This window comes from Natrix helvetica (assembly GCF_964273705.1).
Source record: "Natrix helvetica genome assembly, chromosome: 5".
NCBI lineage: Eukaryota > Metazoa > Chordata > Lepidosauria > Squamata > Natricidae > Natrix > Natrix helvetica.
The window spans coordinates 15608772-15635459 of record NC_138551.1 but is presented as its reverse complement, the minus strand read 5'-3'; the positions used below and the strand labels follow the sequence as shown (position 1 = coordinate 15635459).

At 38.8% G+C, this 26688-nt stretch overlaps 1 protein-coding gene across 6 annotated transcripts in view; it reads left to right on the top strand.

The window, feature by feature from the left end:
- NAALADL2 (N-acetylated alpha-linked acidic dipeptidase like 2) overlaps positions 1-26688 on the top strand; it is a 706416-nt gene that overhangs the window by 444933 nt on the left and 234795 nt on the right. For all 6 annotated transcript variants that reach the window (XM_081953457.1, XM_081953458.1, XM_081953460.1 and 3 more), the window contains exon 6: positions 17806-17949. In XM_081953457.1, coding sequence (XP_081809583.1) covers positions 17806-17949 — 144 coding nt within the window. The remainder of the gene's footprint in view (positions 1-17805; positions 17950-26688) is intronic.

Sequence of the window (26688 nt, the reverse complement as noted above, 5' to 3'; positions counted from 1 at the left end):
TCCATATTGATTATTGATAGCCACCTAGATAATTTTTACCCATGTTAATCTGAGTTATAAAAAAAATTAAAGCTCACCCTTCTGATTTGATAAGGCCGGGTAAGATAGCCTCAGTGGAAAAGACTTAGATATTGATCCTATAACCTGGTGGTAAGTTGACGACTACTTATATTAGAAGAAAGCACAAATTATTTACCTAAAGAAGAGGGAGTCAAACTATTCTCCAAGGCACCTGTGTGTAGAACAAGAAGTAATGGGTGGAAACTAATCAAGGAGAGAAGCAACTTAGAACTGAGGAGAAATTTCCTGACAGTGAGAACAATTAATCAGTGGAACAGAAATTGCCTCCAGAAGTTGTGAATGCCCCAACACTGGAAGTCTTTAAGAAGATGTTGGATAGCCATCTGTCTGAAATGGTATAGGGTTTCCTGCCTAGGCAGGGGGTTGGACTAGAAGACCTCCAAGATCCCTTCCAACTCTACTATTGTATTGTATTGTATTGTATTGTAAAGACAAAGTCACAAATAAGTATCAATAACTTATAACTTAGAGATGAATTGAAACTTGCTGTTCTTTCCCCAGTCTCCAGAAATGGAGATCTGGGTTTGTGTCTTTTGCTTTTATCATAATGGGATCATATTGAAAGAGAAGTTGGAAATATAAGGAATGTAATGGACCCGCTAATGTACATTAAAAAAAAAACACCTCTCAAATGTTAATTTTGCGATACGGATGAGTCAGAAAGTTGTGAAACTGATGATGAGTCAGAAAAAGTGAAGATAACCCAATTGTGTGACTCACAATTAAGAGATGATATACCCTAGTATATCAAATTTCATACAAAATGGTGCCAGGGCTTTCAGATTATACATTTACACTAGCTATTTTCATTTTGCAGTTCAAGGTTTGCAGCATAATAGGAGAATATCCACAGCAAATTTCCAACAAAGAGGTTGATGGATTTGTATGCTATGTGAGTTTCTGATGGCAAAGAATAATGATGTTGCTTGGTGAATGCTGTGGGAGCAATTGTTGAGAAGTAAGGAATGCTAATTAAACCCTTCATATTCTCTTTTCAAACATTCTTAAAATATGTAGTTTGTGGAATAATGGTGAAAGACTCTTGTGCTCAACCTGACACGAAGCTTTCTTGATAGTGGAGCTGAAATATTTTCTTTCCACGTTTGGAGATATTTTCTGGATTTCTCAGCCTAGGCCCCAACTTAGAGTTCAGTGATTAAGCTAAGGTCTTAATGTAGATTTCTTGTTGTGATAGAAGTGGGATGGTGGGCAGTGCTCATCTCTGTTTCATAGCCGAAGAGCCAGTGCTGTCCAAAGATGTCTCCGTGGTCATGTGGTCGGACTGACTAAACTCCACCCTTTCATTAAACTAGACATACCCAATTCCTGCAATCGGTTTTCATATGTTTTAGCTACAACCCCTAATCCCTTCTTTGTTACTGTTCTTTGCACTCTTTCTAGAGACTCAACATCTTTTTTATATCATGGCAACCAAAACTGGATGCAATATTTCAACTGTGGTTTTACAAAGACATTATAAAGTGGTATTAACACTTCATGTGATCTTGATTCTATGCCTTTTGTAATGCAGCCTAGAACAGTGCTGGCTTTTTTTTTTGGCAGCTGCTGCACACTACTGGCTCATATTTAAATGATTGTCCACTAGGATTCCAAGATCCCTCTCACAGTTACTACTATTGAGCCAGGTATTATTTTACATCTATTGCATTGCATTGCATTGCATTGCATGCTATTCTATTCTATTCTATTCTATTCTATTCTATTCATGTGGTTTTCTTGCCTAGGTCTAAAACCTTATTTTTGTTACCACTGGATTTCATTTTGTGAGATACGGCTCAGTGTTCAAGTTTGTCAAGATGCATCCGTATCTTGAGTCTATCTTCTAGGGTGTTAACTGTTCCTGCCAGTTTGGTGGCATCTGCAAATTTGATGAGTTCCCCTTCTATCCACTCATCTAAATCATTAATCAATACTTGTATTGGACCGTTCATTTTTCTAAGAAACAATTAATGTGTTTCACTGTATCTTGTGTGTACTTAAAAACAACCACAGATTTTAAAACTTCAAATGAATAATCGTAGACTCCGTATTTTGGGAGGAAATTGGTTAAGAACAATTCATAGTCATATATTTTCTCCTTTACATCCAATTTGGTCTATTTGTAATGCCAACAGCATGAGGTCTGAACAAACGGAAGATGAACAAGGGTTAAGGGCTACATCTCAGATTAGAAGAGGCACTTGGAGGTATTAATTGATCCACGAGCCGACCACTGACAGACTTTTAAGAATTCTGTGTACCATCACCAATCATTTTGATTAACTTGCAGATCTAAGTCTTATTGAAAATCATTGCTCGCTGCAGCAGCTTTCTTAGTAAATAGATGACTCAGTTACTTTGCACTTGATATTTTTCTTCTCATTTTCTAATATTAGGTTAAGGATGCTTTGGATTAATTAATATAACTTAATTTCCTTAGCTCTTTCCCACTTGAAAAGAGACTGTGTTGAGCAGACACAAAATGTGGGCTAAATTCTCATGACACCAATTCATTTTGCAAAACAGTGTAGCATTTGCATAACTAAGTGGACACATTTGAAGTAGTTTTTTTTTTAAAGCTGTAACTTACACTCTGGGTTCATGCAACTTGCCTAACTAGATCATCTAAAGATGTTGGAGATGCATGCATCTACCATGTTAAGCATAGTCAGTGATGGCATACCTTCATGTGCAACTTAATTTATTAATCTCTTTGTTTCTTTGTTTCACCTATGTGTGAATTGTGTGCCTATGTAAATTTGTTAAATAGATACAGGGATGGGATGGGATGGAATAGAATATAATAGGTTGGAAGGGACCTTGGAGGTCTTCTAGTCCAACCTCCTGCTTAGGCAGGAAACTCTATACTATTTCAGACACATGGTTATCCAATCTCTTCTTAAAAACCTCCAGTGTTGGAGCACCCACAATGTCTGAAGGCAAGGTTTTCCACAGATTATTCTTCTAGCTGTCAGGAATTTCTCCTTATTTTACGTACATACATAAATAAAATCAAGGTCTGGACTCAGGGCATACAGAGTCTAGGTGAGCAGATGCTGTGCCCAATAGAGAGGGTTGAATTCACTGTTGTCTTACAGTAGTACTGGTGTTACTTATTAAAGGGGAATCTCCATGATGACCTCATCCTATTCGCCCCTCTGCACAGCGGGCCCTTGTGCTGGGAAAACATGGCAGCTCAGATTACTTGACTTTAGAGACCAATATCCTGTTGATTTCCAAGCAGTCCCATCTCAACTGTTTACAGATCCTGAGATGCTACTTTGTCCAACAACTCTGAAGGAGGTCGGTCATTGTTGGTCTCTTCATCTAGCTTGCCATGATAGCGGTGAAGGTGGGGAACCATGGAAAACTGCAACTCATGTCATATGACCAATTCCGTTGTATTTAAGTACAATGACAATGAAGATTATACTTACTTACTTATATCAGAAGTACCTACACATACTTCTCCCAGATATTGGAGGAGAAAAGGTGGCAGATATTACGAAAGACTACGAGGGCATTGGCCATCTCCACCCGCTGCATGGTGAAAACTTAGGAAAGCCGAAGAAAAAGGTGATGGGAACTTCAGTATATAATTCCTCAACAAGGAAAATAGGAAAATGGAAATTTTGCATTGGTAGGCTATAATGAGTCTGAAGTATTTTTAGAGGGACATATATGCACATATATGCACCCAAACACCAGCTTATTACTGCTTCTCAAGGCAGTTCAGCTAATTACACAATAGAAATAAAGCTCTTTTCCCTTTCCTTTCTTGATTGAGTAGCCACTCTGAGATTTACAGAAACTAGTAGGCAAGCATCCAAAAACCTGTGCCCCCCCCCCCCACTTGAATTCTTGTGTCACTAATGGAACTTATCAATGTTGTCTCAGTTTCTTCACCCAGCATGTTCTATCTCTCAAGCGGGAGAGAAGCCGAGCGTGACATTTCAGGCAGTGTAACAATGCTGCACATCACGTACGATTTTATCCTTTGTTAAGACAAGTCAGATGATCAATTTGTCATTGTGCAGAAAATAGCCAGGAAAGGACAGGACAGTGAAAGGGCAATAAGCAGAAGAAATATATATATTCTCACTGTCTTCTTAATGTATTTTAAAACTCCATACATGTAGCATTCAATTTTTGGGTTTGTGCAAAGCGTTGAATCATAATCTAACCAAAGAGTCTGAGCCTCCACAATGTAGTAAGGTACAAAAATCAAGTTTAACACTAAATGAAAGTGTGAATGCTGTGCAAATAGATCTGTTGGGACTTAGCCTAAACTGGGTAAAAGTGTTCTGTGAAAATAGCCAAGTATTTTATGCTTGGCTATTAGCCTGATAACTGATTTTGCACTGATATATTTCTATTTTTGCTGATGTTAGAGCCTATGAGATACTATTAAAGTACGCCTATATGCTAGAAATAGTAGCAGTGGATTGCAACTAGATGGCAGCAGAGAGATAGAGATAAAGAGCTCTTTGCTGCCATCTCAGGATCATCTTGATTTTATCAGGCTGGATATAATAACCCTAAAGGTAAAGGTTCCCTTGCACATATGTGCTAATCATTCCCGACTCTAGGGGGTGGTGCTTATCTCCGTTTCAAAGCCAAAGAGAAGACATCTCCGTGGTTGTGTGGCCGGCATGACTAAACGCCAAAGGCACACAGAACACTGTTACCTTCTCACCAAAGGTGGGAAGTAATGGGAGTTCACTCTGTTACACGCCACTAGGGATTCGAACCACCAAACTGAGCCACCATATAACAACAAGGACAACAACATCAACAACAACAACAACCCTACTATATGTGTTTATTTGTCAGGGCAACCTGGTTTATCCAACTTGGGATGGAGCATACTACTTCCATTTTCGCTTTCAAGCCCCAATCCAGGAGCCTTTGTCAGTAAAAGCATAAACTTAACATAACCCTACCATATGTTTTGCTTAAATAATAATATTGAAGTTTTAAAAACTGTATAGTATAATCCACATAAATATATGTGAATCATTTACATTGAATCTTTTATCCATGTGTTTCCTAGACTTCAAGCAGGTGGTAAAAAAGCATGACAAAAGTGGGACATTTATTTATTTAGATGATTGTTTTGGGGGGGGAAATAGGTCTTCTTTTTACTAAGAAAAAGTTCCACCCGTGGCATCAAACAATCATTCCCATTAATATCTCTGTTAATGCAATGGTAGGTTACAAAAGGCAGAGCAGTATAGAAGAGCATCTAAATATATTGTACCTAAATAATGAGTTCTGGCCACTGTAATAGCTATGAATTATTGTGTTATATGATAATATTAGAATATGTTTATTCTTTATACATAGACTAAAATTCTGTATTGACGAAGTGCGATTGGACACACAAGGAATTTGTCTCCGGAGCATAAGCTCCGGTGCATTTACATATTTTTTCCATAACATGCCAAGGAAGTTTTATATTAAACATACCCATGAAGTCACAGGAACTAAGCATAATGGAAAATAATGTTTGATTATTTGTGTCCTTGGATACTCCATTGCATTTTCTTGGAGTCAGTTTTAAAGTTCTGTCTAGCTTTATTTTGTATAGCTTATTTCAGTAACAGCTAACTCTAACCCTCAAACTTTATTAAATTTTATAAGAATATAAAATAGAATAAAAATAAATAAATGGAAAAAAATGAAGGAGGTAGAGAAAAAGCAGAACTGGGATTGCAGAAAAAATATAATAATTTCCAACTTTCTTTGTGTGTAATTTCCAAGTTTCTTTGTTGCACTTTGTATTTACAAGTATAAAATACAATATAACCTTTTGCTCTAAGATTAACCATAACACACAGTACTCCTGTAAATCCTCAACAATTCCAATCTTCAAATCGCAAAGTTAAAATTTCATTTCTTTCATGTTGAAATCCAGAATGAATATACATATTAATATTTGTGACAAGGGTGGATGTTAATCCTTCAACCTAAAACACCTTCATCATCTTCCCACAAACAGCTTTTCCTTCTCTTTCAAGGTGCTAAGGATGAATTTTGAATCTAATTACAGCAAGATAAGTAGTTACTTAGAAATTTGCGAGAGAAGTAGAGTGAATATATTTCAAACTGACCATAATGAGTCCAATTAATTTCACACAATACTTTATTCTGTTCAATAACAGTCCATTGATGGGGGGGAGGGGAATCCCACACAAATTGCATTAACTGTCAGCTTTTGTAATTCAGAATTATTATAGGCCAAGGACTTTAGGTTCACAATTGTGTTTGTTCTGCTTAGTATTAAATGAAAACTTTTTTTTCTGTTTAGTTTGGAAAGAAGGAAAGATTTCAGGCTGATCTTTAGCTAACTTAGATGATACGTTTTGGTTTTTTTTTATAGGGGATTTAACAAGGAGCATATAATCACAGGAGACTGCAACAGGAACTGAAGCTAATTGAGAGTAAACTTTATACAATTTATTTTAAAGGGAAAATAACTTCTTGGTAATTCCCATTAAATTTAATTTCCCCCATGCCTAGGATTTGTAACTTCACTATTACCAATCCCTGTTCTCATTTCAATTTATCTGTATTTCAAAGGATTGGGCATTAGGAAAAATGGTAAAACAAAATTTGGTCATGTTTTTATGAAATGGGAAGTAATTGCTACAAGATTATGTTTGTTGTTGAAAACATGGTGCACTATATGAGTTCAGACTGAGAGAATTTGTATCTGTCCTTCTAATCCTACAGAACAGGAATCAGCAAGAAATACTCAAGTATGAAATGTACCGTATTTTTGGAATATAAGATACACCCCCCCCCCTAAAAGAGGGTGAAAATTTGGGTGCATCATATACACCGAATGCAGCCTCACTCAGCTGCCAGCTCCCACTCTTTGGCCTCTGCCTCCCAGCAATTTGCTTCCTTGCATCAAGGAGCAAACAACCTGTTTCAGCTTCAGCACAGCCTGATTAGCACAGCTGATTGTTGGTTGGATTGGCCTTGTGACCATCAGCTGTTTCAAGCTGCAGGAATTGCCATTGCCTATTGCCTCCTCCGTACACCCCATTTTCACCCTCCATATCCCATTTTTGGCCTCCTCACGCCCCATTTTCTACCTATTGTGATCCCCATGGCCTGGAACAGGCAGAAAATGGGGCATGTGGAGGCCAAAAATATGGTGTGTGGAGGCGGCAATAGGCTATGGCAATCCCTGCAACCTGAAACAGCTGATCCTCAGGAGGGTGATCCAACCAAGAATCAGCTGCTTGTTCTAATCAGGCTGTGCTGAAACTGAAATGGGCTGTTTGCTATAAGGAGGCAAATTTCTAGGAGCCAGAGACTTTTTTTCTTTTTTGTGCTAATCAGGCTGTGCTGAAACTGAAACTGAAACAGGTTGTTTGCTGCAAGGAGGCAAATTGCTGGGAGGCAGAGGCAGATTTTTTTCTTGTTTTCCTCCCCAAAAGCTAGGTGCATCTTATACCTCGGAGCATTTTATTATTCTGAAAATTATAGTAGTTCCAATTTGAAGTTGAACCTAGCATTTTAAAATGAATCCCAGAATTGAAACTTAGCATGAATTTATTTATTCTTTTTTTTTTTAAATAATGCGCATACTATGAAAAATTGTTTGCAAACATGAATTACATCAGATAAAATTCCAAGGACATATTCTAAGAAATTGGAAATTTTAGGAGGGATATTTAAGAAACCTATCCCTGGTTCAGCAAACAGTATTGTTGTTAAGTATGTTTACACATACTTAGATACTGAACGTAAGGAAAAAGATCCATCAAACCCTGCAAAGTTGTTGTACATACTTTCATCTCATTTACTTTGTTTGCACTTTCTTATTCAACCCTCTGCTTCCTGTATGAAATAGCATCAGATTGGTACTAAAAGTGCCCCACTAATAAATACCATTTTCAAGAAAAAGAGAAAAATAAAGAATAGCAATAGCATTTAGACTTATGTATGGCTTCAAGGTGCTTTATAGCCCTCTCTAAGCAGTTCACAGAGTTAGCATATTGTCCCCAGCAATCCTGATCCTTATTTTACATTTTGAGTGAGGTTGGTCAGCCAGTTATGAATCTAGCTGGTCTAACTCACATTTTTCCATCTTACCAAGTACTGTGGTCTGCTTTATCAAATGCCTTACCGAAGTCCAAGTAAATTATATGAATAGTATATGAATAGCACACAGTACATTTCCTATCCAATCCAGTATTGAATTCTAATATGGTGGTACTGATCAACTATTTGATTACAGCTTCCTGAATCAGGAAGAATTGAATACATACAATTCAAGAAGAACATTTTTTTTTAAAAAAAGGTATTTAACCACAGAGATTAGACATAGTTGATGTTGGGCATTGTACCTTTAAAAGAGACTGAATTCTCCCATTGAACAAAGCCAAAATTAAGGAAAACTACAATATGGCTTAATGAGTAAATGTAGCCATTGTTCGTAGTGGAGCATGATGTGCAAGCCAGGTACAGAGAGATTCTTGACAGGTTGTGTTTTTTGTATTAGGTTCAGAAAAAAATCTTACGGTTCAAAGTATATTTCAGTTATTGTTGTGCAATTTTTGAACACCTCCATAAAGTCTTCCTCAAACTACCACCTCCATAAATTGCTGTTATCTAAAAGCATCAAACAAATAAGAAGCAATTTTCAGAACTAAGTGATTTATTTCAGGCATTCTAAACATACAGAAGACAAAATCTAAAAAAGCAGAATCCAAGCAATTCTGCTGTGTGTCGTCTCCAAGTGTGTGTCTCTATTCACAAAATTATAGATACAAATGCCTACATTAAATGCAGAGATATTTTTTTTCTTTTTTTATTGTTTTAATTAAACATAAAACACACACAAAAACATTCTTCATTACATCTTCCAGAAAGCATGTTGATTGGTTACAATTAAATTTCGTGTGTTACTACAATCATTCTTTATATTTCATTCATATTGAATTGTACATTTTAAATCAAAAATCTTTATACCATCAATATACCATCATTCTCATTTAACTATATTTGTTTAAATGTGCTTTTGTCTAGAATCATTTATATTTATATTATAATAAATCTAGACAAAAAAAATTTTCCCATTCAATTATGTTTTATTTGGGTTTCACCATTCTTAACTTTCTTATTTTACCCATAACTATTATTTTTAAGTTTTGTTACATTCGTTCATAGATATTTTTTTCTATGATTGGTGTTTATTATTCCTAGTACCAGGTTTTTTTAAAAAAATCATGCTTGTGGAAGTGTTAAATATGCTAAGCAAAAACTGCTCATTTAAGGCACAAACTATGAAATTAGACATCAGCTGGCATAATCTATCTTTTACATAGGCAACATCAGCATTCCCCAGTTTATTTAATTTTTTACAGTTCTAATCTATTGTAGATCAGATTCCTCAATGGGGAATTGGGATTTAATGGGAAAGGACTTGATTAATATACTTCTAGGTGAAAATCAGCAGACAGGATATAATTTTTATTTATTTATTTTATTTATTTTGTCAAGCATGTATAAGATAACAGATATAAGTATAAACATGGTTATGAATACAGGAAATGGATACAAATAAATTGGGACAGTAGGACAGGGATGGTAGGCATGTTGGTACGCTTATGCATGCCCCTTACAGACCTCTTAGGAATGGGGTGAGGTCAATAGTAGACAGTTTAAAGTTAAAGTTATGGGGGTTTGTGTATGAAACCACAGAGTCAGGTAGTGCATTCCAGGCATTGACTACTCTGTTACTGAAGTTGTATTTTCTGCAATCGAGTTTGGAATGCTTTACCTTGAGTTTGTATCTATTGTGTGCTCGTGTATTGTTGCAGTTGAAGCTGAACTAATCATTGACAGGTAGGATATTGTAGCAGATAATTTTGTTATTACACTCAGGTCAGACTGAAGGCGGCATAGTTCTAAATTGTCTAAGCCCAAAATTTCAAGCCTGGTGGTATGACATTCTGTTACCAGCAGAGGAATGGAGGAATCTTCTCGTGAAATATCTCTGGACTCATTCGATTGTATTAATCTCTGATATGCAGTGTGGCTTCCAGACAGATGAGCTATGTGCGAGAATAGGTCTAGCAAAGGTTTTGTATGTCCTACTTTGCATTACTATATTACCAGAGAAGAAGTTTCACAAAATTAGCTTAACACCTCTTAATGGCTTTTTGGCAATGCTGTTAAAATGAACTCTTGGACTTATAGTAGATCATTAGAAATGAGTACTCCAAGGTCCTTGACAGAGTGTGGGTTATCCACTAGGTTTTTACCATTCAACTTGTATTTGGTGTTCTGATATTTTTTTTGCCAATGTGTAAGACAGAACATTTGTTGGTTGAGATTTGGAGTTGCCAATTGTTTGACTGTTCTCACTTGACCATTTAATGCTAAATCATTTGCTTTAAAATGCAAGATTGCTAATTTCACTTTTTTTTCCCTTTTTTTATAGCTACAAGATAGAATGGTGGCTATACAGTATGTAGGGAATTATAGTTAGCGGGTTATATTTAATCCTTTGGCCGCTACCAATTTTTCCTTCTCATTTATTTATTTTTCCTTTCTGCTGTTTCTAGTAAATCATTCTCTGTCTATAGTCAGATAGGCACTAGCATAATACTCAATGCAATGAAAAGTAAGGGTATAGGAAATATCAGTGATCTAAAAATAATTCTTTGAAATCACTTCCCCAGATCCTCAAAGATTTGCTTTGACCAATGACACATATTTGCTAGTAACTTTAACTTTATTTTGAGTTTCCAGTGGAATACATTTGGAGTGGGTTGGGATTGAACTATTTTGTTGCTTAGCATACAATCATGCTGCTTGATTTTTCTTAAAAACCACTCCAACAAACCTGCATTTATTTGCTACCAAATGCATGATATTTAGCTAGCATTTAGTTTGCAAAAGATGGATACAAGTGCTTTATTTCCACTTTTTACTGCCATCTGCTGAGCATCCCCTTAGAGAAATTAACTTCATTCCATATTGTAAGTGTGAATGTCAAATTCACCATGTATGAGAAGCATACAGAAAAAGATATTCCCCCTTGAATGTCACAATGGTTCCTTTTCAGGAATAATTATACTTTTAATAATATGTACAGGAATGAAAGCAAAAGTTATATGGAAAACACTTGAATAATCAAAGCTAAGAAAGACAGTCATACTAACTCTCCTAAAAGAGCAATTGCTTTTAGAAATCATATCTCAGGAGGATTTGATACGTAAGAACTCTACATATGCCAAATTGAAATAAACACTGCATTTTTAAACTCCAGGATAGTCCCATTGGATTATTCAATGGATTCAATTAAGAACTGAGCATAACCTTTTCAAAAGATAGGTTAGGAAGAGATATCTTACTGTATTTTCTGTAGATCATCATATGGGTTTTCCATTCATTCAGTAGAACAACCATAACAAACTTAGTTCCTGACTTTATTTATTTATTTTATTTTGCATTTATGAAATTTCTACATTGCCCGTCTTGCCTAAATGATTCTGGGCAGTTTACAACAATGTAATAAAACTCTATAGAGACATGATTAAAAGCACATCTTAAAAGAGAAGCTAAAAAGTCAAAACGTACAAGTAAAAATAAATTGAGTTAAAATGCAAAGATTGGGAAATTTACAAGAAATGGAAATGTCCTTAAACCGTCAGTCATCTCCTGGAGTGCATCATACTTTTAGATCCCAATGTTAACTGGAAAGCCAGGTCTTAATACTTTTTGGGAAAAGTAGAAGAATCGGGGTTTCACCTTACCTCTGAGGGTAAGATGTTCATAAGGTGGGAGCAGCAGCTGAGAAGTCCCTCCTCCTAAATCCCATCAGTCAAAATTCCCTGATGGTTGGGATATGCAAGATACTCCACATGCTTGACCAGGTGAGACAGGTCAATGAATTGAAATGGTTCTTCAGGTATCCTGGTTTCATGCCATGAAGGACTTTCAAGGAGACAACCAAGACCTTGAATTTAAATTACATTGCCAAAAAGGCATTAAGAGTTGTCAACCTAATCTTGCCAAGCTTCTTCTCCAGTAATATTATACTGCAAACTAAGACATACAAAACCTTTGCTAGACCAATTCTCGAATACAGCTCGTCTGCCTGGAATCCGCACTGTATATCGGATATTAATACAATTGAGAGAGTCTAGGGATATTTCACAAAAAGAACACTCCACTCCTTTACTCACAACAGAATACCCTGTGCCACCAGGCTTGAAATTTTGGGCTTGGAAAACCTAGAACTACGCTGCCTACCAGTCTGACCTAAGCGTAGTACACAAAATTATTCTCTACAACATCCTACCAGGCAATGACTACTTCAGCTTCAACCACAATAATACATGAGCAAACAATTGATACAAACTCAAGGTAAACTGCTCCAAACTCAATATGATTGAGTTTGAGAAAATATGATTTCAGCAACAAGATGGTTAATGCCTGGAATGCACTACCTGACTCTGTTGTTACATCTCCAAACCTTCATAATTTTAACCTAAGACTGTCTACTGTTGACCTCACCCCATTCCTAAGAGGTCAATAGGGCACCAGTGTGCTTACCATCCCTGTCCTACTGTCTCCATTTATTCGTACCCATTAATGTGTTCATATTTATGTTTATACTTATGCCTGTTATCTTTTACATGTTTGACAAACTAACTAACTAAATAAAATATATAAACTAAACACAGGAGAGATAAGTTGTATAGCTAACTAGCATAACTTAATGTACTCTTTCCTCTCTGGATTCTTTTTATTAACATTAGACTTTGGGGACAAAGCTAACACCTAATCTTATTTTACCACTTTTGTAAATTTAAGTCATGGAAGACTTAAAGACATGAAGATCAAGTAGTTCATTTTAGACATTAGTTCTCAAGCAGAGATGTCACATTCACCTCTACTATACTATACTGTTTCTCTATTTTGGTTGAAAAATAATAACGGAAATCTGAAAAGAAAATAGAAAGGACAGCATCCAATACTTTTTTTTTTTTAAACAAAACATTTTTTTAAAAAAACAAGAAACATTGGGATAACGTGCTCCAACTGAGGATAAACATTAAGTCTGCCATAAAAGTATAGAACACCTTAGGAAAAATGCCCATTTTACTCTGCCATGCCTCAAATCAATATAAAGTTTTTTTTTCTTCTTCTTCTTAAATTCACTCTTGATCTTTGTGCATTTGAAAATTGCACATCACACCCACTCACCCAGGGAAAAATCTTTCTGCTATTACAGAAGCAGGATGAGCCATTTTAAGTTATCTGGAAAACAATTTTGAAAGTGCCCTTAAAACAGCTGTGTTAAAAGGAGCTATTATTTTACCTTCTGTAAGATTGGCTTTTCTACTAAAATATTGTTAATAAAGATATTCTTATTTTTGCTTATTAATAAGAGCAATTGTTTGATTAAGAATGCAGCAGATTGCCAGTATACTGTTCTGGTTATATGTATATTGGAATCACAGAACATTTATTATTTCTTTTATTTATTAGATTTTATCTCACCTTTATTACTTCATAAGTAACTCAAGGCAGTGAATGAGAACTGGTCAGTCCTAGAGGAGCTCAACCCTGACTGCTCTTTAGAAGGCCAGATCCTGAAGATGAAACTCAAATACTTTGGCCACTTAATGAGAAGGAAGGACTCACTGGAGAAGAGCCTAACGCTGGGAAAGATTGAGGAGAAAAGACGAAGGAGACGACAGAGAATGAGGTGGCTGGATGGAGTCACCAAAGCAGTAGGTGTGAGCTTCAATGCACTCCAGAGGATGGTAGAGGACAAGAAGGCCTGGAGGAACGTTGTCCATGGGGTCACGATGGGTCGGACATGACTTCACAACTAACGACAACAACAAGGCAGTGAATATACATAATACTCCTTCCTCCACCTATTTTCCCCACAATAATCCTGAGAGGTGAATTGAGATGATAGAGAATGCCTGACTCAAAGCGGGCTTTCATGCCAAGGCGGGACTAGAATTCTTAGTCTCCTGGTGATTGGCCCAAAGTTACCCAGCTGGCTTTCATATACAGGTAGATCTCGACTTACAACAATTCATTTAATGACTTTTCAAAGTTACAAAGGCACTGAAAAAAGTGACCTATGACCATTTTTAACACTATGGTCCTAGGATCAAAATTCTGACCCTTGGCAACTGGCTCATAATTATGATGGTAGCAGTGTCCCAGGGATCATGTGATTGCCTTTGATGACCTTCTGACAAGCAAAGTCAATGGGGAATCCAGATTCACTTGACAACCATGTTACTAACTTAACAATTGCAGTGATTCACTTAACAACTGGGGCAAGAAATGTCATAAAATGTGGCAAAACTCAGCAACAACTAATCCTCGAATACAGCTCATCTGCCTGGAATCCACATGGTATATTGGACACTAATACAATTGAACAGGTCTGGAGGTATTTCACGAGAAGAGTCCTCCACTCCTCTGCTCACAACAGAATACCCTATGTCACCAGGCTTGAAATTTTGGGCTTGGACAACCTAAAACTATGCTGCCTATGGTCTGCCTTAAGCATAGTACACAAAATTGTCTGCTACAACATCCTATCTGTCAATGGCTACTTCAGCTTCAACCGCAATAATACATGGGCAAACAATAGATCAAACTGAAAGTAAACTGCTCTAATCTCATTTGCAGAAAATACCATTTCAGCATCAGAATGGTCAACGCCTAGAATGCTCTACCTGACTCTGTTGTTACTTGCTCAAACCTCCACAGCTTCAACCTTAAACTGTCTACTGTGGACCTCATGCCATTCCTAAGAGGTCTGTAAGAGGGCGTAAGCGTACCAGTGGGCCTACCATCCCTATCCTACTGTCCCCCCATTCATTTGTACTCATTTCATGTGCTCATGCCCATGTTTATACTTATACCTGTTATCTCGTACATGTTTGACAAACTAAATAAATAAATAAACCCACTTAGCAACAGAAATTTTGGGCTCCGTTTTGGTTATAAGTCGAGAACTGCCTCTATAAATGGAACTAGAGTTCACAGAATCCTCTTTTTTTAGCTTGGTGCCATAACAACTATTTTGACTTTTTTTCCATATTGTTTTTTTTCCCCCTGATCACTTGTATGTCCATGTTGCCTTTTAATCTGGCCATTTGCTTCAATAAATAGGATTTTGAAGTTCTTTTCCTGCTTCCCAAATTATAATGCCTAAAGTCAGTATATTCACTTTAAGTATAAATTGAAGATGTCCAGGAGATTTGAGTTTGTTGAATGAGCCAATTTTTTTCCCCAACAAATATCCCTTATTCATGATTTGCTGTGATAGATTATAGTTTCCCAGCGTACAGCTGTATACATTTTATGTAATGAAGATACTTTGTTTTCTGTTCTAATTTTATACTTTCCTAGAACACAGAATAAGGTTCTTTGGAGTATCTATTCAAAGCATAAAACTGTCAAACTTCCAGTACGCTTAAGGTGAAAAATTAATGAACCACTCACTTCTGTTATTTCAAAAGTAATACAATTCTATTAGCAATGTAGTTAAAAGTCAGTTCTATATTAGTCATTTTTTTTCTAAAAATGGGGGGGGGGAGAGGAGATCATTAAAATACTGTTCTAGGGCATAATAAGGGAGGATTTAAAAGGTTTAACACAAATGTGAAAGAAAAGCCGTTTTTCAGCCTTGTTTATAGATGGTTCACTTTATTCAACAATGACAAACATATTTCTCTAAATTTTCTTTTCATTGTGTATAGGTTCTACAGATGGAAAATAAACCTTTAAAATCTGTCTGTGGAATGTTTCTCAGGGAGACCTAAAAAAGAATTGTGACTGAAGCTGCTTTCTCTATTTGCAGTCTCTGATTCTTTTTCTCCCCTCCAGTCCTGAAGATCCCTTTTTAAACCTATCATGCTATTTAAACAACCATCCTTTGAAGTTAATAATGTGGGGTGGGGAATCAGTCAAGGTCACGGCATTTATTCAGGGATGTCATGTTGTGAGACTACTTCTCTGATCCATAATAATGGGCCTATGGGGGATTAAGATGCATTGAATGTGCTTTCCTATTTAGAATGAGTGTTAAAGCCCTGGGAAAAATTATTCAGATAGAAGTCTTACCTGTACTTTAGACCAGGGGTGTCAAACTCAAGGCCCGGGGGATGGTTCCAGCCAACGGGGTGCTTAGATCTGGACCATGGGGAGCCCTGGATAACAGCAAGGGATGGCCCGCAGTGCCTCTGCCAGCAAAAATGGAGCTCAGGAATGCTTTATGTGACTCCCATGAGCTCCATTTTTAGTGGCAGAGGATTGCAGGAGGCCATCAAAGCTGAAAACGGAGCTTGGGAACCCGTTTTCGCCGGCAGAACGATTTTGGGCCACCACAAGTGCCCCCAACATGAGTGACATCGAGCTGGCCACACCCAACATGGCCACACCCACCCCGGTCCCCCAAGATCAAACATAACCCTGATGCAGCCCTCAATGAAATCGAGTTTGACATGTTTTAGACTGACGTACCATCATTATTGGAAGAGCTTCTGAGAAGGACAACAAAGATGATATGTGGATTGGAAATTGTGCCCTCCCAAGATAGACAATGTTTGGCATCAGGGGTGGGTTCTGGCTTCTTCTACTGCCGGTTCGCTCAGGAAGGCACTCCGCGCACAGGCACAGTAGTAAAAAAAATGTGCAGAAGCAAAAACCCAAGATGGTGCTGCCTATGGTGCCACCGATAGAACTGGTTGGGGGCATGGCAGGCCGAATTATTACCTACTTGGCTGAAGCGATCCAAACAGACAGGAACCCACCTCTGTTTGGCATTGAGAAGAAAAGGTGGAAGGAGAATAGGATAGCCCTTCTGAAAGATATAGCAGAGGATAACCCATGCCATCTTAGATGGCAATGTGCAAAAACAGTGAACTTAAGTCACAAAAGGGCCCATTCCAGTTGTCAGGACAAATTCCCTGACAGATCAGTTCAACAGATGGTTATCCAATATGCTGGACTTCACTCAAAGTTACAATGGCCTTGAAAAAAGCGACTTATGGACATTCTTTATGCCTACAACCATTGCAGCCTCCTCATAGTCACATGATCGAAATTCAGATGCTTGGCAACTGGTTCATATTATTGATCATTGCAGTGTCGCGGGATCATGTCATTGGTGGGTTTCTGCCAGTTTGCCCCGGATTGGGCACACTGGTAATGGTGGTGGCAAGAGGCTCTTCCCGCCAATCCAGATGGGTGTGCACAGAAGCATTGCATGAGTACGCCCACTTGAACGAACCAGTAGTAATATAACCACCACTGGATCATGTGATCCCCTACTGCAATGTTCTGACAAGCGAAGTCAGTGGGGAATGCCAGATTCACTTAATGACTGTGTTCCTAACTTAAAATCTGCAGTGACTCACTTAAAAACTGTGGCGAGGAAGGTCTTAAATTAAGGCAACGTTCATTTAGCAACTGTCTTGTTTAGTAACAGGAATTTTGGGCTCACTTGTGGTCAGAAGGCGAGAACTACCTGTAATTCTACTATGAGTCCCTGTGGGGAGAGGGGGCGACTAATAAGTCTGATAAAATAAATAAATAAATAAATATGATGCAAAAACAGGGAAATGGAACAAAGTTTTGATAATAGTGACTTACTAATATTTTTTTCCCTTGTCTTTCTTTCTCTCTGTCTCCCCCCCCCCTCGCAACTTTTTGAAGATGGAAGCTATAAACAACACCGATCAAACCTCACTTCTCTATTAGTGCAGACTATTTCAGTGACACTGGTCAGGAAGCTGTTCATTTCCCTTGAGGAAGCTGGTGAAAATGAAGTTTGCCAGCCCCTGAGATTGCCTTCTGCAGGTAACATTTTCTTGCTCTCACACTACTCTATTTCTCAATTTTCTTACCTCTGTTAAATGTTGGAAGTTCTTTAAGGCTTCCCAAAGCATTGCATGTAATTGCATGTAATTGGGTCTGACCAATCGTAGCCATATTCGTTAGGAAGAGCTAAGGGGGAAGCAGAACTGAGAAACTTGCCGAAGTGTGGGCAGAAATCATGTGACGTTCATCAGATGAAAAATCCATTTTCATGTTTGTGCATGTTCTGCATATCATATTTCACAGGCTAGTTGAGCACGAAAAGAAACAAACCCAAAAACCTCATCGAGCTGTCACTTATAACCAGTGGGTGCTATATCTGTTAAGATCCAGCTGATGGGAAATCAAATAACAGGAGTAGCAAATCTCTTAGTACCGAACATTATAGTCTAATGCATGACATTGACTGAAAAGCCCGATAATAAGCACTTCCATTGTAGATATGCTTGGGTAACTACAGTGCAGTTGGATAAAATCTTCCTGGACAGTATACCATATCAAGGAAAGTAGCAGGAGAACATCAAAGCAATAGTTTTTTTCCCTCCGAGTCTGGGCATCTACTTAAATTTATATGTAAGAACTATATAAATCTCTGCATACAACTCACTCCTACTGGTGCATGCTTCCTCATTTATTAGCAGAAAGACACAAATCTAGGAAAATCCACTGGCACTTGCACAACACCTGCCAAATAATTTTAACATTATGAAGGTGAAGGTTCATTCTCTGAGCTTGTGGGTTGGTTTCCCAACACTTTGTTGCGAGGCTAGGTAACATCTTCAGCAGAGTTTATGGGATGTCAGTGTTCTTCTGTTTGTTAGGGTTCTGTGTGGTCAGTAGGTCTTGTGGTAAGTCAGGTGTAGATGTGTCAAGTGAGGGTCTTGTGATGGGTCTTGTGATGAGTCATGCCATGTATGAGTATGTCAAGTGAGGGTCTTGTAATGGGTCAGGTGGGAGTCATCAGTGGGAGTTGTGTGATGGGGAAGTCATTGGTGGATGAAGTGCCACTGGAGGGAGCTTTCATGGGTTGGTTGAGGGTTGGTGCTGTCTCTGGTTAGCTGTACAGTTGATTTGGATTCTGAGGGGCTCATAGGTTGGTTGTTGGTCAATGTGTCTGTTGATGTAATTGTTTGTGGAGTGCCAGGCTTCAATGAACTCTTGACCATGGCAAGTGGTAGCATGGCCGGTTATTTTTAGTAGAGATTAAGGATTTGGAGTTGTGGCTTTTGACTGCCAGACGATGTTCGGGTATCCAGCTTTTTTAACTGACATCATGTTTGTCCCACGTAGAATTGGTTGCAATTGTTACAGTTGATTTTGTAGATTAGATTGTTTCTTTTATCCTTCTGTTTCTTGTTAACTTTAACATTAATTCCCAGTGGAAAGCCAAATAGCTCACTGAACATCTAGTTATAAGAAGATATATAAATGACCCCACAAAAAAGGGGCCAGGCTCAGCAATAGACAATCCTCAATAGGGTTTGCACTTCACATGGTGTCTGCTGGGACTCCCAGTATAAATGCGCCCCCCCCCCCCCCCCAATATGACCACAGAGTCCCACGTCAAACTGTAAATCATATCATGACCGGGCTGTAAGCTGAGTTTATATACTGGTCCAGTATCTGATTTTTTAAAATATAAACAGTGCTGTGCTTCAATGATTAGATGGCCTTTGTTGTTGTTAGTTTTAAGTCATGTTCGACACCATGGACAATGCTCCTCCAGGCCTTTCTGTCCTCTACTATCTTCTGGAATCCATTCAAACTCACACCTACTGCTTCAGTGGCTCCATCCAGCCCTCATTCTAGATATTGATATTTGAACATAGAACAGAGACAAAAATGTCTTTTTGACATTTATATTTTACTGGGATCTACTAATCTAGTTGAAATGTTCAATTTATATTGCTAATCCATGTATAATATGCCATATACTAAATAAAAAAAATAAATCTCTGTGTGTGTGTATGTATGTATGTGTGTGTGTATGTATGTATGTGTATATATGTGTATATATGTATGTATGTATGTGTATATATGTGTATATATATATTCCTTGACTTGAATCTTATGACTGAAATTACTTTGCTTGGTTTTTGTTTTCCTTCCATTCAATCATATCTGAATCTCAGAGACTTCCTGGACAACTCCCTGCCATCTGCTTGTCAAAATTTTTCAGGAGTGGTTTGCAATTGTCTCCTTGTAGGACTGAGAGACAGTGACTGGATAAAGGTCACCCAGCTGACTTCCTGCCCAATTCAAGACTAGAACTCCCTCTTTCCTGGTTTCTAGCTTGATGTCTTAACCACTACACCTAGCTTGCTCCCTGTTTTTCTTAGTACCTGCACACAAATATATTCACAACAAATGCGTGAAAGTCGTGATTTCCCTTCAGTGTTTTCTATTAGCAATAACTTGTTTTCTAATCTCAATTGTCTTGAGCCTTTGGAGGATTTAGGTGAGACATTCTGATCTGAAAGGTCTGCAGTATGTTACGCCTGCTATCCTCCACACATTTTGGACTATAGCTCTCACAAACTACAACCAGTGATGGGATTTAACTGGTGTAACAACCGGTTCACTCTGCACGCACATATTAGATTTGAAATCAACACTAAATCTTACCTGGTGAGTAAAACAACTGAGATGCAGCAATCCGCTCTGCCATGCCAATCAGCTGGGCTTCAAACAAAGGAAATATAAGGCGGAATAGAACAGTAGTGGGTGGGCCGGGCCAACTGATTGCCGGAACTACCAGTTCACCCAAACCGGTCCAGACCGGCTGAATCCCACCCCTGACTACAACTACTGATCTTGTTAGGTGTACGGGAGTTGCAACCTCACACAGGATCTAACATGCCATCTTATATATAGTACTCAAGGCCATATTATCTATTAGAAAAAAATGTTTGGGGTCGCATTTTTTGTTCTACTTTAGGTAGAAAAATGTAGTAGAACTGTTATAATCATCTCCATCTCTCTCTCTCTCTCTCTCTCTCTCACACACACACACACACACAGACAGACAGACAGAGAGACAGACAGACAGATAAAAAAGTAATAATATATGGTCAATGAAGAGAGACAGAGAAAGAGAGAGAGAAATTATATATTCTGATTTTAGCAAATTGTAGCTCTAATGTTTAATGTTTCATCTCAGAATCCATGCCACAAAAGGCTGTTTCTAAATTTATTTTTCTATATCTTTAGCATCTATTCTGAAACCTAAGAGTGGGCAAAGAGTATGTACAAACCAATTAATTCAAGAAATTAAAATAAAAATGTTATTTTTTTTTAAAAAAATGGAATGTAATGATGATATCAAACTGTTAAAGCTGCTTCTTTTTTTAAATAAATAAATCAGCTAGATATTGGAGAAGAATTTAAACATATTCCATATACTAACATTCTGTCTTCTGTGAGGAAAAAAGGAACATTTTTTGGGGGGGGGAAGTAGGCTATTGTTTTAAGATAGTGTCTCACATATACAGCTTACCAAAGAGAGCAGAGTATCTTACATTATTCAAATGTTGCATTTATGACAAAGCAAAGGGTTTACCAACTGTTCCATAGCATTGCTACATCTGATCCAACTTTCAAGACAAAATCTTGGGTAATATACTGTATATCCCTATTATCTAAAAGCACACCATTCTGTTGTTGTTGTTTTTTCACTTCAGCACAGCTTCCACTTACCCTTTAATCCAGAAAAATATCTCATTGCACAACAGCTCTATTTATAAATGACATCATGTGTTCTAAAACACTTTACATGCAATTATTTCAGATGTAGAAAGTATGACATTGTTCTCCTTTAAAAAAAATAAGAAAGAAAGATCAAAAGCAGAGTTCTTCACCTGTTGCCATTTATACTTATTACCATATTCACTTTGTGCCAGTAGGTTTTTCCCATTGCTCATTTGCGATTCCACTCTGTGCTGTGGGACAATGGTTCCTTTTGTTAAGAGTCAGTTGGCAAGATCTAAGAAGGATGATGAGAACAAATGTGAATAAGTTATATGTGTCGCGGCTGGCTGTGATTACTTCATCATGAACACACGCTGGAGATTAAACTATATTCCTTGTGGTACTGTTTATATTACATTGTTCATGGTGACTAATGCGGGGATTAGATTCTCAGCCCAGTTTAATTTGCTCAATTAGAGAAAGGAAGCCACCTCAAAGACTGAAGCAGGAAGAAAATTCCCTGAAGTTCCTCAGTTCTTTAAAAAAAACAAACCAACCTAATTTAGATGAAGACTGGGAGGGAATATTTATTTTGCATAGCAGGTCACATCACCTTAAGAGTATTTTGATAGGTTTCAATATATTGAAAACCTAACCAAGTCAGATCAGTGACAGATAGAAGAACGTAACTCCGTAACTACTTAAAAAGGTAAAGGTTCCCCTCGCGCATATGTGCTAGTCTTTCCTGACTCTAGGAAGGGTTCTTATCTCTGTTTCAAAGCCGAAGAGCCAGTGAGGTCCAAAGATATTTCACTGGTCATGTGGCTGGCATGACTAAATGCCGAAGGCGCACGGAACGCTGTTACCTTCCCACCAAAGGTGGCTCCTATTTTTCCGCTTGCATTTTTACATGCTTTCGAACCGCTAGATTGGCAGAAGGTGGGACAAGTAACAGGAGCTCATTCCATTACGCAGCGTTAGGGATTCAAACTGCCTAAACTGCCAACCTTTCTGATTGACAAGCTCAGTGTCTTAGCCACTGATCCACCGCGTCCCCTTGTAACTACTTACGCATATACATATATTAGTAGATAATATTAGTAGATAATAATCTTCAAATTCTCCTTTAAAAAAATCTCAAATACTAATTAAAAAGTAAGGTCTCTTTCAAATCAAGCTTGACTCCTGGTACATATGTGGATTGATTCAACTACAACAAATTGGTTGATTCAGCTACAACAACCTAAGAATGGAAAACAATAAAATATTATATACTACTATGTCTATGTATACATAAGTAGTTGAATCAATCCATATATGTACCAGGAGTTAAGCTTGATTTGAAAGAGACCTTACTTTTTAGTTAGTATTTGAGATTTTTGTAGGAGGAGAATATGAATACTGATTTTGGTGTTCTGATCTCCATAAATGTATTCAGTTACTGACGCCTGTAGAGATTCTCAGTCATTCAGGTCATGGTTGCCTCAAAGGTGCTTTTTTTGGGGGGGGGGGGTTCTTTGAAGATGTTTCGCTTATCAACCAAGAAGCTTCTTCAACTCTGACAGGATAGCGGGGAAAGGAAGAATTTATATCCCTTGCAGGCAGTTGGTCATTTGCATCCTTTTAGAGTCAAACTTGATTTCATTGAGGGCCACATCAGGGTTGCGTTTGACCTTGGGGGCTAGGGTGAGTATGGCCAGGGTGGACGTGACCAGCTTGATGTCACTTGTGTCTGTGTTGGCCCAAGTGCTCTGTCAGCAAAAACGGACTCCAGAACTCCATTTTCAGCTGTGAGAGCCTTCTGCCATCCTCTGCCAGTGAAAATGGAGCTTGTGGAGGGTGTGTGTGTGTGAGATCCATTTTTATTGACAGAGGATGGCAGGAGGCTGTCGCAGCTGAAAATGGAACTCTGGAGCCCATTTTTGCTGGCAGAGACACCGTGGGCCGGTCCTTTGCTGTTTCTAGGGTGGCTCCATGGGCCAGATCTAAGTACCCCTTGGGCTGGGTCTGGCCCCTGGGCCTTGAGTTTGACCCCCCTGTTTTAGAGGTTCGTTGAAGCACTTGGAGATTTATCTCTGTCCTCAGGGTCACCTGAGCAGTGCTCCTGGTTCCTGTAGTCTGCTTTTTTTTCCCCTCTCTGGAAATCCATTCCTATTTCTATGCCATTCAAAAGGTGTTCATCCCAAATTGTACAGATAAAAGTCAGTAGAGATTCTCCACTATCCTGCCAGAGCTGAAAAAGGTTCTTGGATGAGAAGTAAACATCTTTAAAAGAAAAAGTCCAGTTGCCTTCTTAAAAAGCACCTTTGGGACATTCGGTTACAGAGTTAGTCGTATGTTCTTCTAACATGTTTGTCACCTCTGCCATGCAATCACTAAAACCTTTATACTTAATGTGCTCTCCAAATCTCTTGAACTAAGTTGTATAGGTGATTTGACCCACAAGACCATTTTTCTAAACTCCTATGTCTTAATATCAGCTGGGATTTTTCAGTCCCTTTTTTCCACAATTGTTGACCTCCATGAAAGCAAACAGTCGATGTAATTGCTAGTCTAGATTTTCACAGCTGCCAAAGATGAGATTTTTACTGCCAGGTCTGGTTTCACATCTGCTCTGACAAAGCTACCAACAGGTCTAGCAAAATGTCAGCACATATTCATTGTCTCACGTCGCATCATTACAGAAATCATACAAGAGAGCTTTGCTGTCTTTTTGAAGATTCCGTTTGGAATGGCCCAAGGGCAACAAAGTCTGTTTATCTTGGACCACATACATTTTTTTAAATCACTGGTTTCTTGTTAATCAATCAAAATATATTTGGAGGTGCAAAAGAAAGACTTCATTAAATCCAGCAACTAATGTGAGAAATCATGAAATAAGGAGACAGAAGAATATGTTTGTTATAAGAGTTCCATCTTTCCAGGGGTCAGCAAATCACGGTTCTGGAATGTGGCTCTTTCAACCCTCTGCTGCAGCTCCCTGTTGCTAGTCGGCACCACAATTTTGAGAGGAGTTTCCGGTTTGGGGGGAGGAAAGCATGGAGCGCCAGCAGCAGGTGGCATGGAGCGGGTTTTACGGTCAGCTCCATAATTGATAGGGCTTTCAGTTATGACAGGTAGAGGAAAAAGGACGTCCCGCTAGGAGGAGACTTTATGGTGGGGAAATCGGACTTCTGGTTGGCTCCAGAATTGAATGGGGGGCTTCCAGTTAGGACCTTTGGGGCTCTTTGGGTGTTTAAGGTTGCCGACCCCTGCCATAAACTATGCTGACAAAAGCATTGGATATGAAAGTTTATAATATAATCAACATTCTCTCTGCAGCCATTGATTTGTAGCTAATTGTTTGCCTAGGTTATTTGATGCATTAAAGGAGAATATTTGTAGTTTGGGGTTGAAACAAGGGGTCCTTGGTGCTCTCTGAGCTTGCTTGTTTTCTTGCAGATGTTAGATTACCCTAACTATGTAACATTGTCAGTAGTAGTCTGTATTCGATACATTAGTAGGCAAGAATTGATTTTGCAGAAAAAAATACACCATATTAATGAGGTGGTGAGGATTTTCCCCCCCTGCCTTGCTGGCCCTGCTACACAGAGAATGTCCTTTTCTAAACAGTACATGAAGAACATGTTGGGATGAATTGATAGGTATCAAGTGCAGGAAATAAGGAAATCCAGGCAGTTCAAATGAATATAAAGGTTTATTGCAAGCTTAAGCTCTCTACAGGAATCTGAACTACTAACAGTCCAAGCAAATTGGCAGTATTAAAGGATCAATGGAATTCAAGGTGGGTGCAAAGGAACTTGAGGCTTCTGGGTGCGAAGGAACTTGAGTAGGGGTGGTATTCACTTACCTTCAGTTTAGTTTAGTTTAGTTTATTAGCGTTTATATACCGCCCCCTCTCCCAAAAGGGACTCGGGGCGGTGTACAGTCCGTATCCAAATACAACAGATTAAAACATAGAAATAGTTATATAAATACATGTATGAGAGGAAGATAAAATATACCAAACTGTACAGTTAAATAAATAAATCAATACAAAAGTTTAAAATATCAGGTTAAATATAAAACATTATCCCTCTAAAAACCAGTACGAATGTGTATGCCAGGAGGTAGACGTTATAAATTATGCCAAACCAGCCAGTCTGAACAGGTGTGTCTTCAGTTTCTGTCGGAAGGAGCGGAGGTCAGTAGTGGTTCTAATGTCGAGGGGGAGGTCATTCCAGAGGGTTGGGCCCATCACAGAGAAGGCCCTACTCCTCGGTGTCGCCCGTTGGCATTGCCTCGTGGACGGCACCAGGAGAAGGCCCTCCCTGTGAGAGCGGATTGGCCGCAGGGATGTATGTGGGAGGATGCGATCCCGCAGGTAACTAGGCCCTATGCCATGGAGCGCTTTAAAGATGGTGATCAGTACCTTGAAACGCACCCGAAAGACCACAGGCAGCCAGTGCAGCTCGCGCAGGAGAGGTGTTACGTGGGAGTACCGAGTACTCCCCATGACTACCCGCGCGGCTGCGTTCTGGACTAGCTGCAGTCTTCGGGCGCGTCCCAAGGGAAGCCCCATGTAGAGAGCGTTACAGTAGTCCAGGCGAGACGTCACCAGTGCATGAGTGACTGTGCGTAGGGCATCACGGTCCAGAAGGGGGCGCAATTGGCGCACCAGGGGAACCTGGTGGAACGCCCCCCTTGCCATGGCTGCCACATGATCATCCATTGACAGCCGGGCGTCTAGGAGGGCGCCCAAATTGCGCGCCCGTTCCACAGGGGGCAATTGTTCGCCCCCTATGGCCAGTGATGGAATCAGCTGGCTGAACCGAGGTGCCGGTAGCCACAGCCACTCAGTCTTGGAGGGATTGAGTTTGAGTCTGTTGTCCCCCATCCAGACCCCGACGGCTTCCAAACACCGGGACATCACTTCGACAGCCTCGTTGGGGTGGCTTGGGGTTGAGATGTACAACTGAGTATCATCAGCGTACAGATGGTACTCAACCCCAAAACCACGGATGATCTCACCCAGCGGCTTCACATATGCGTTGA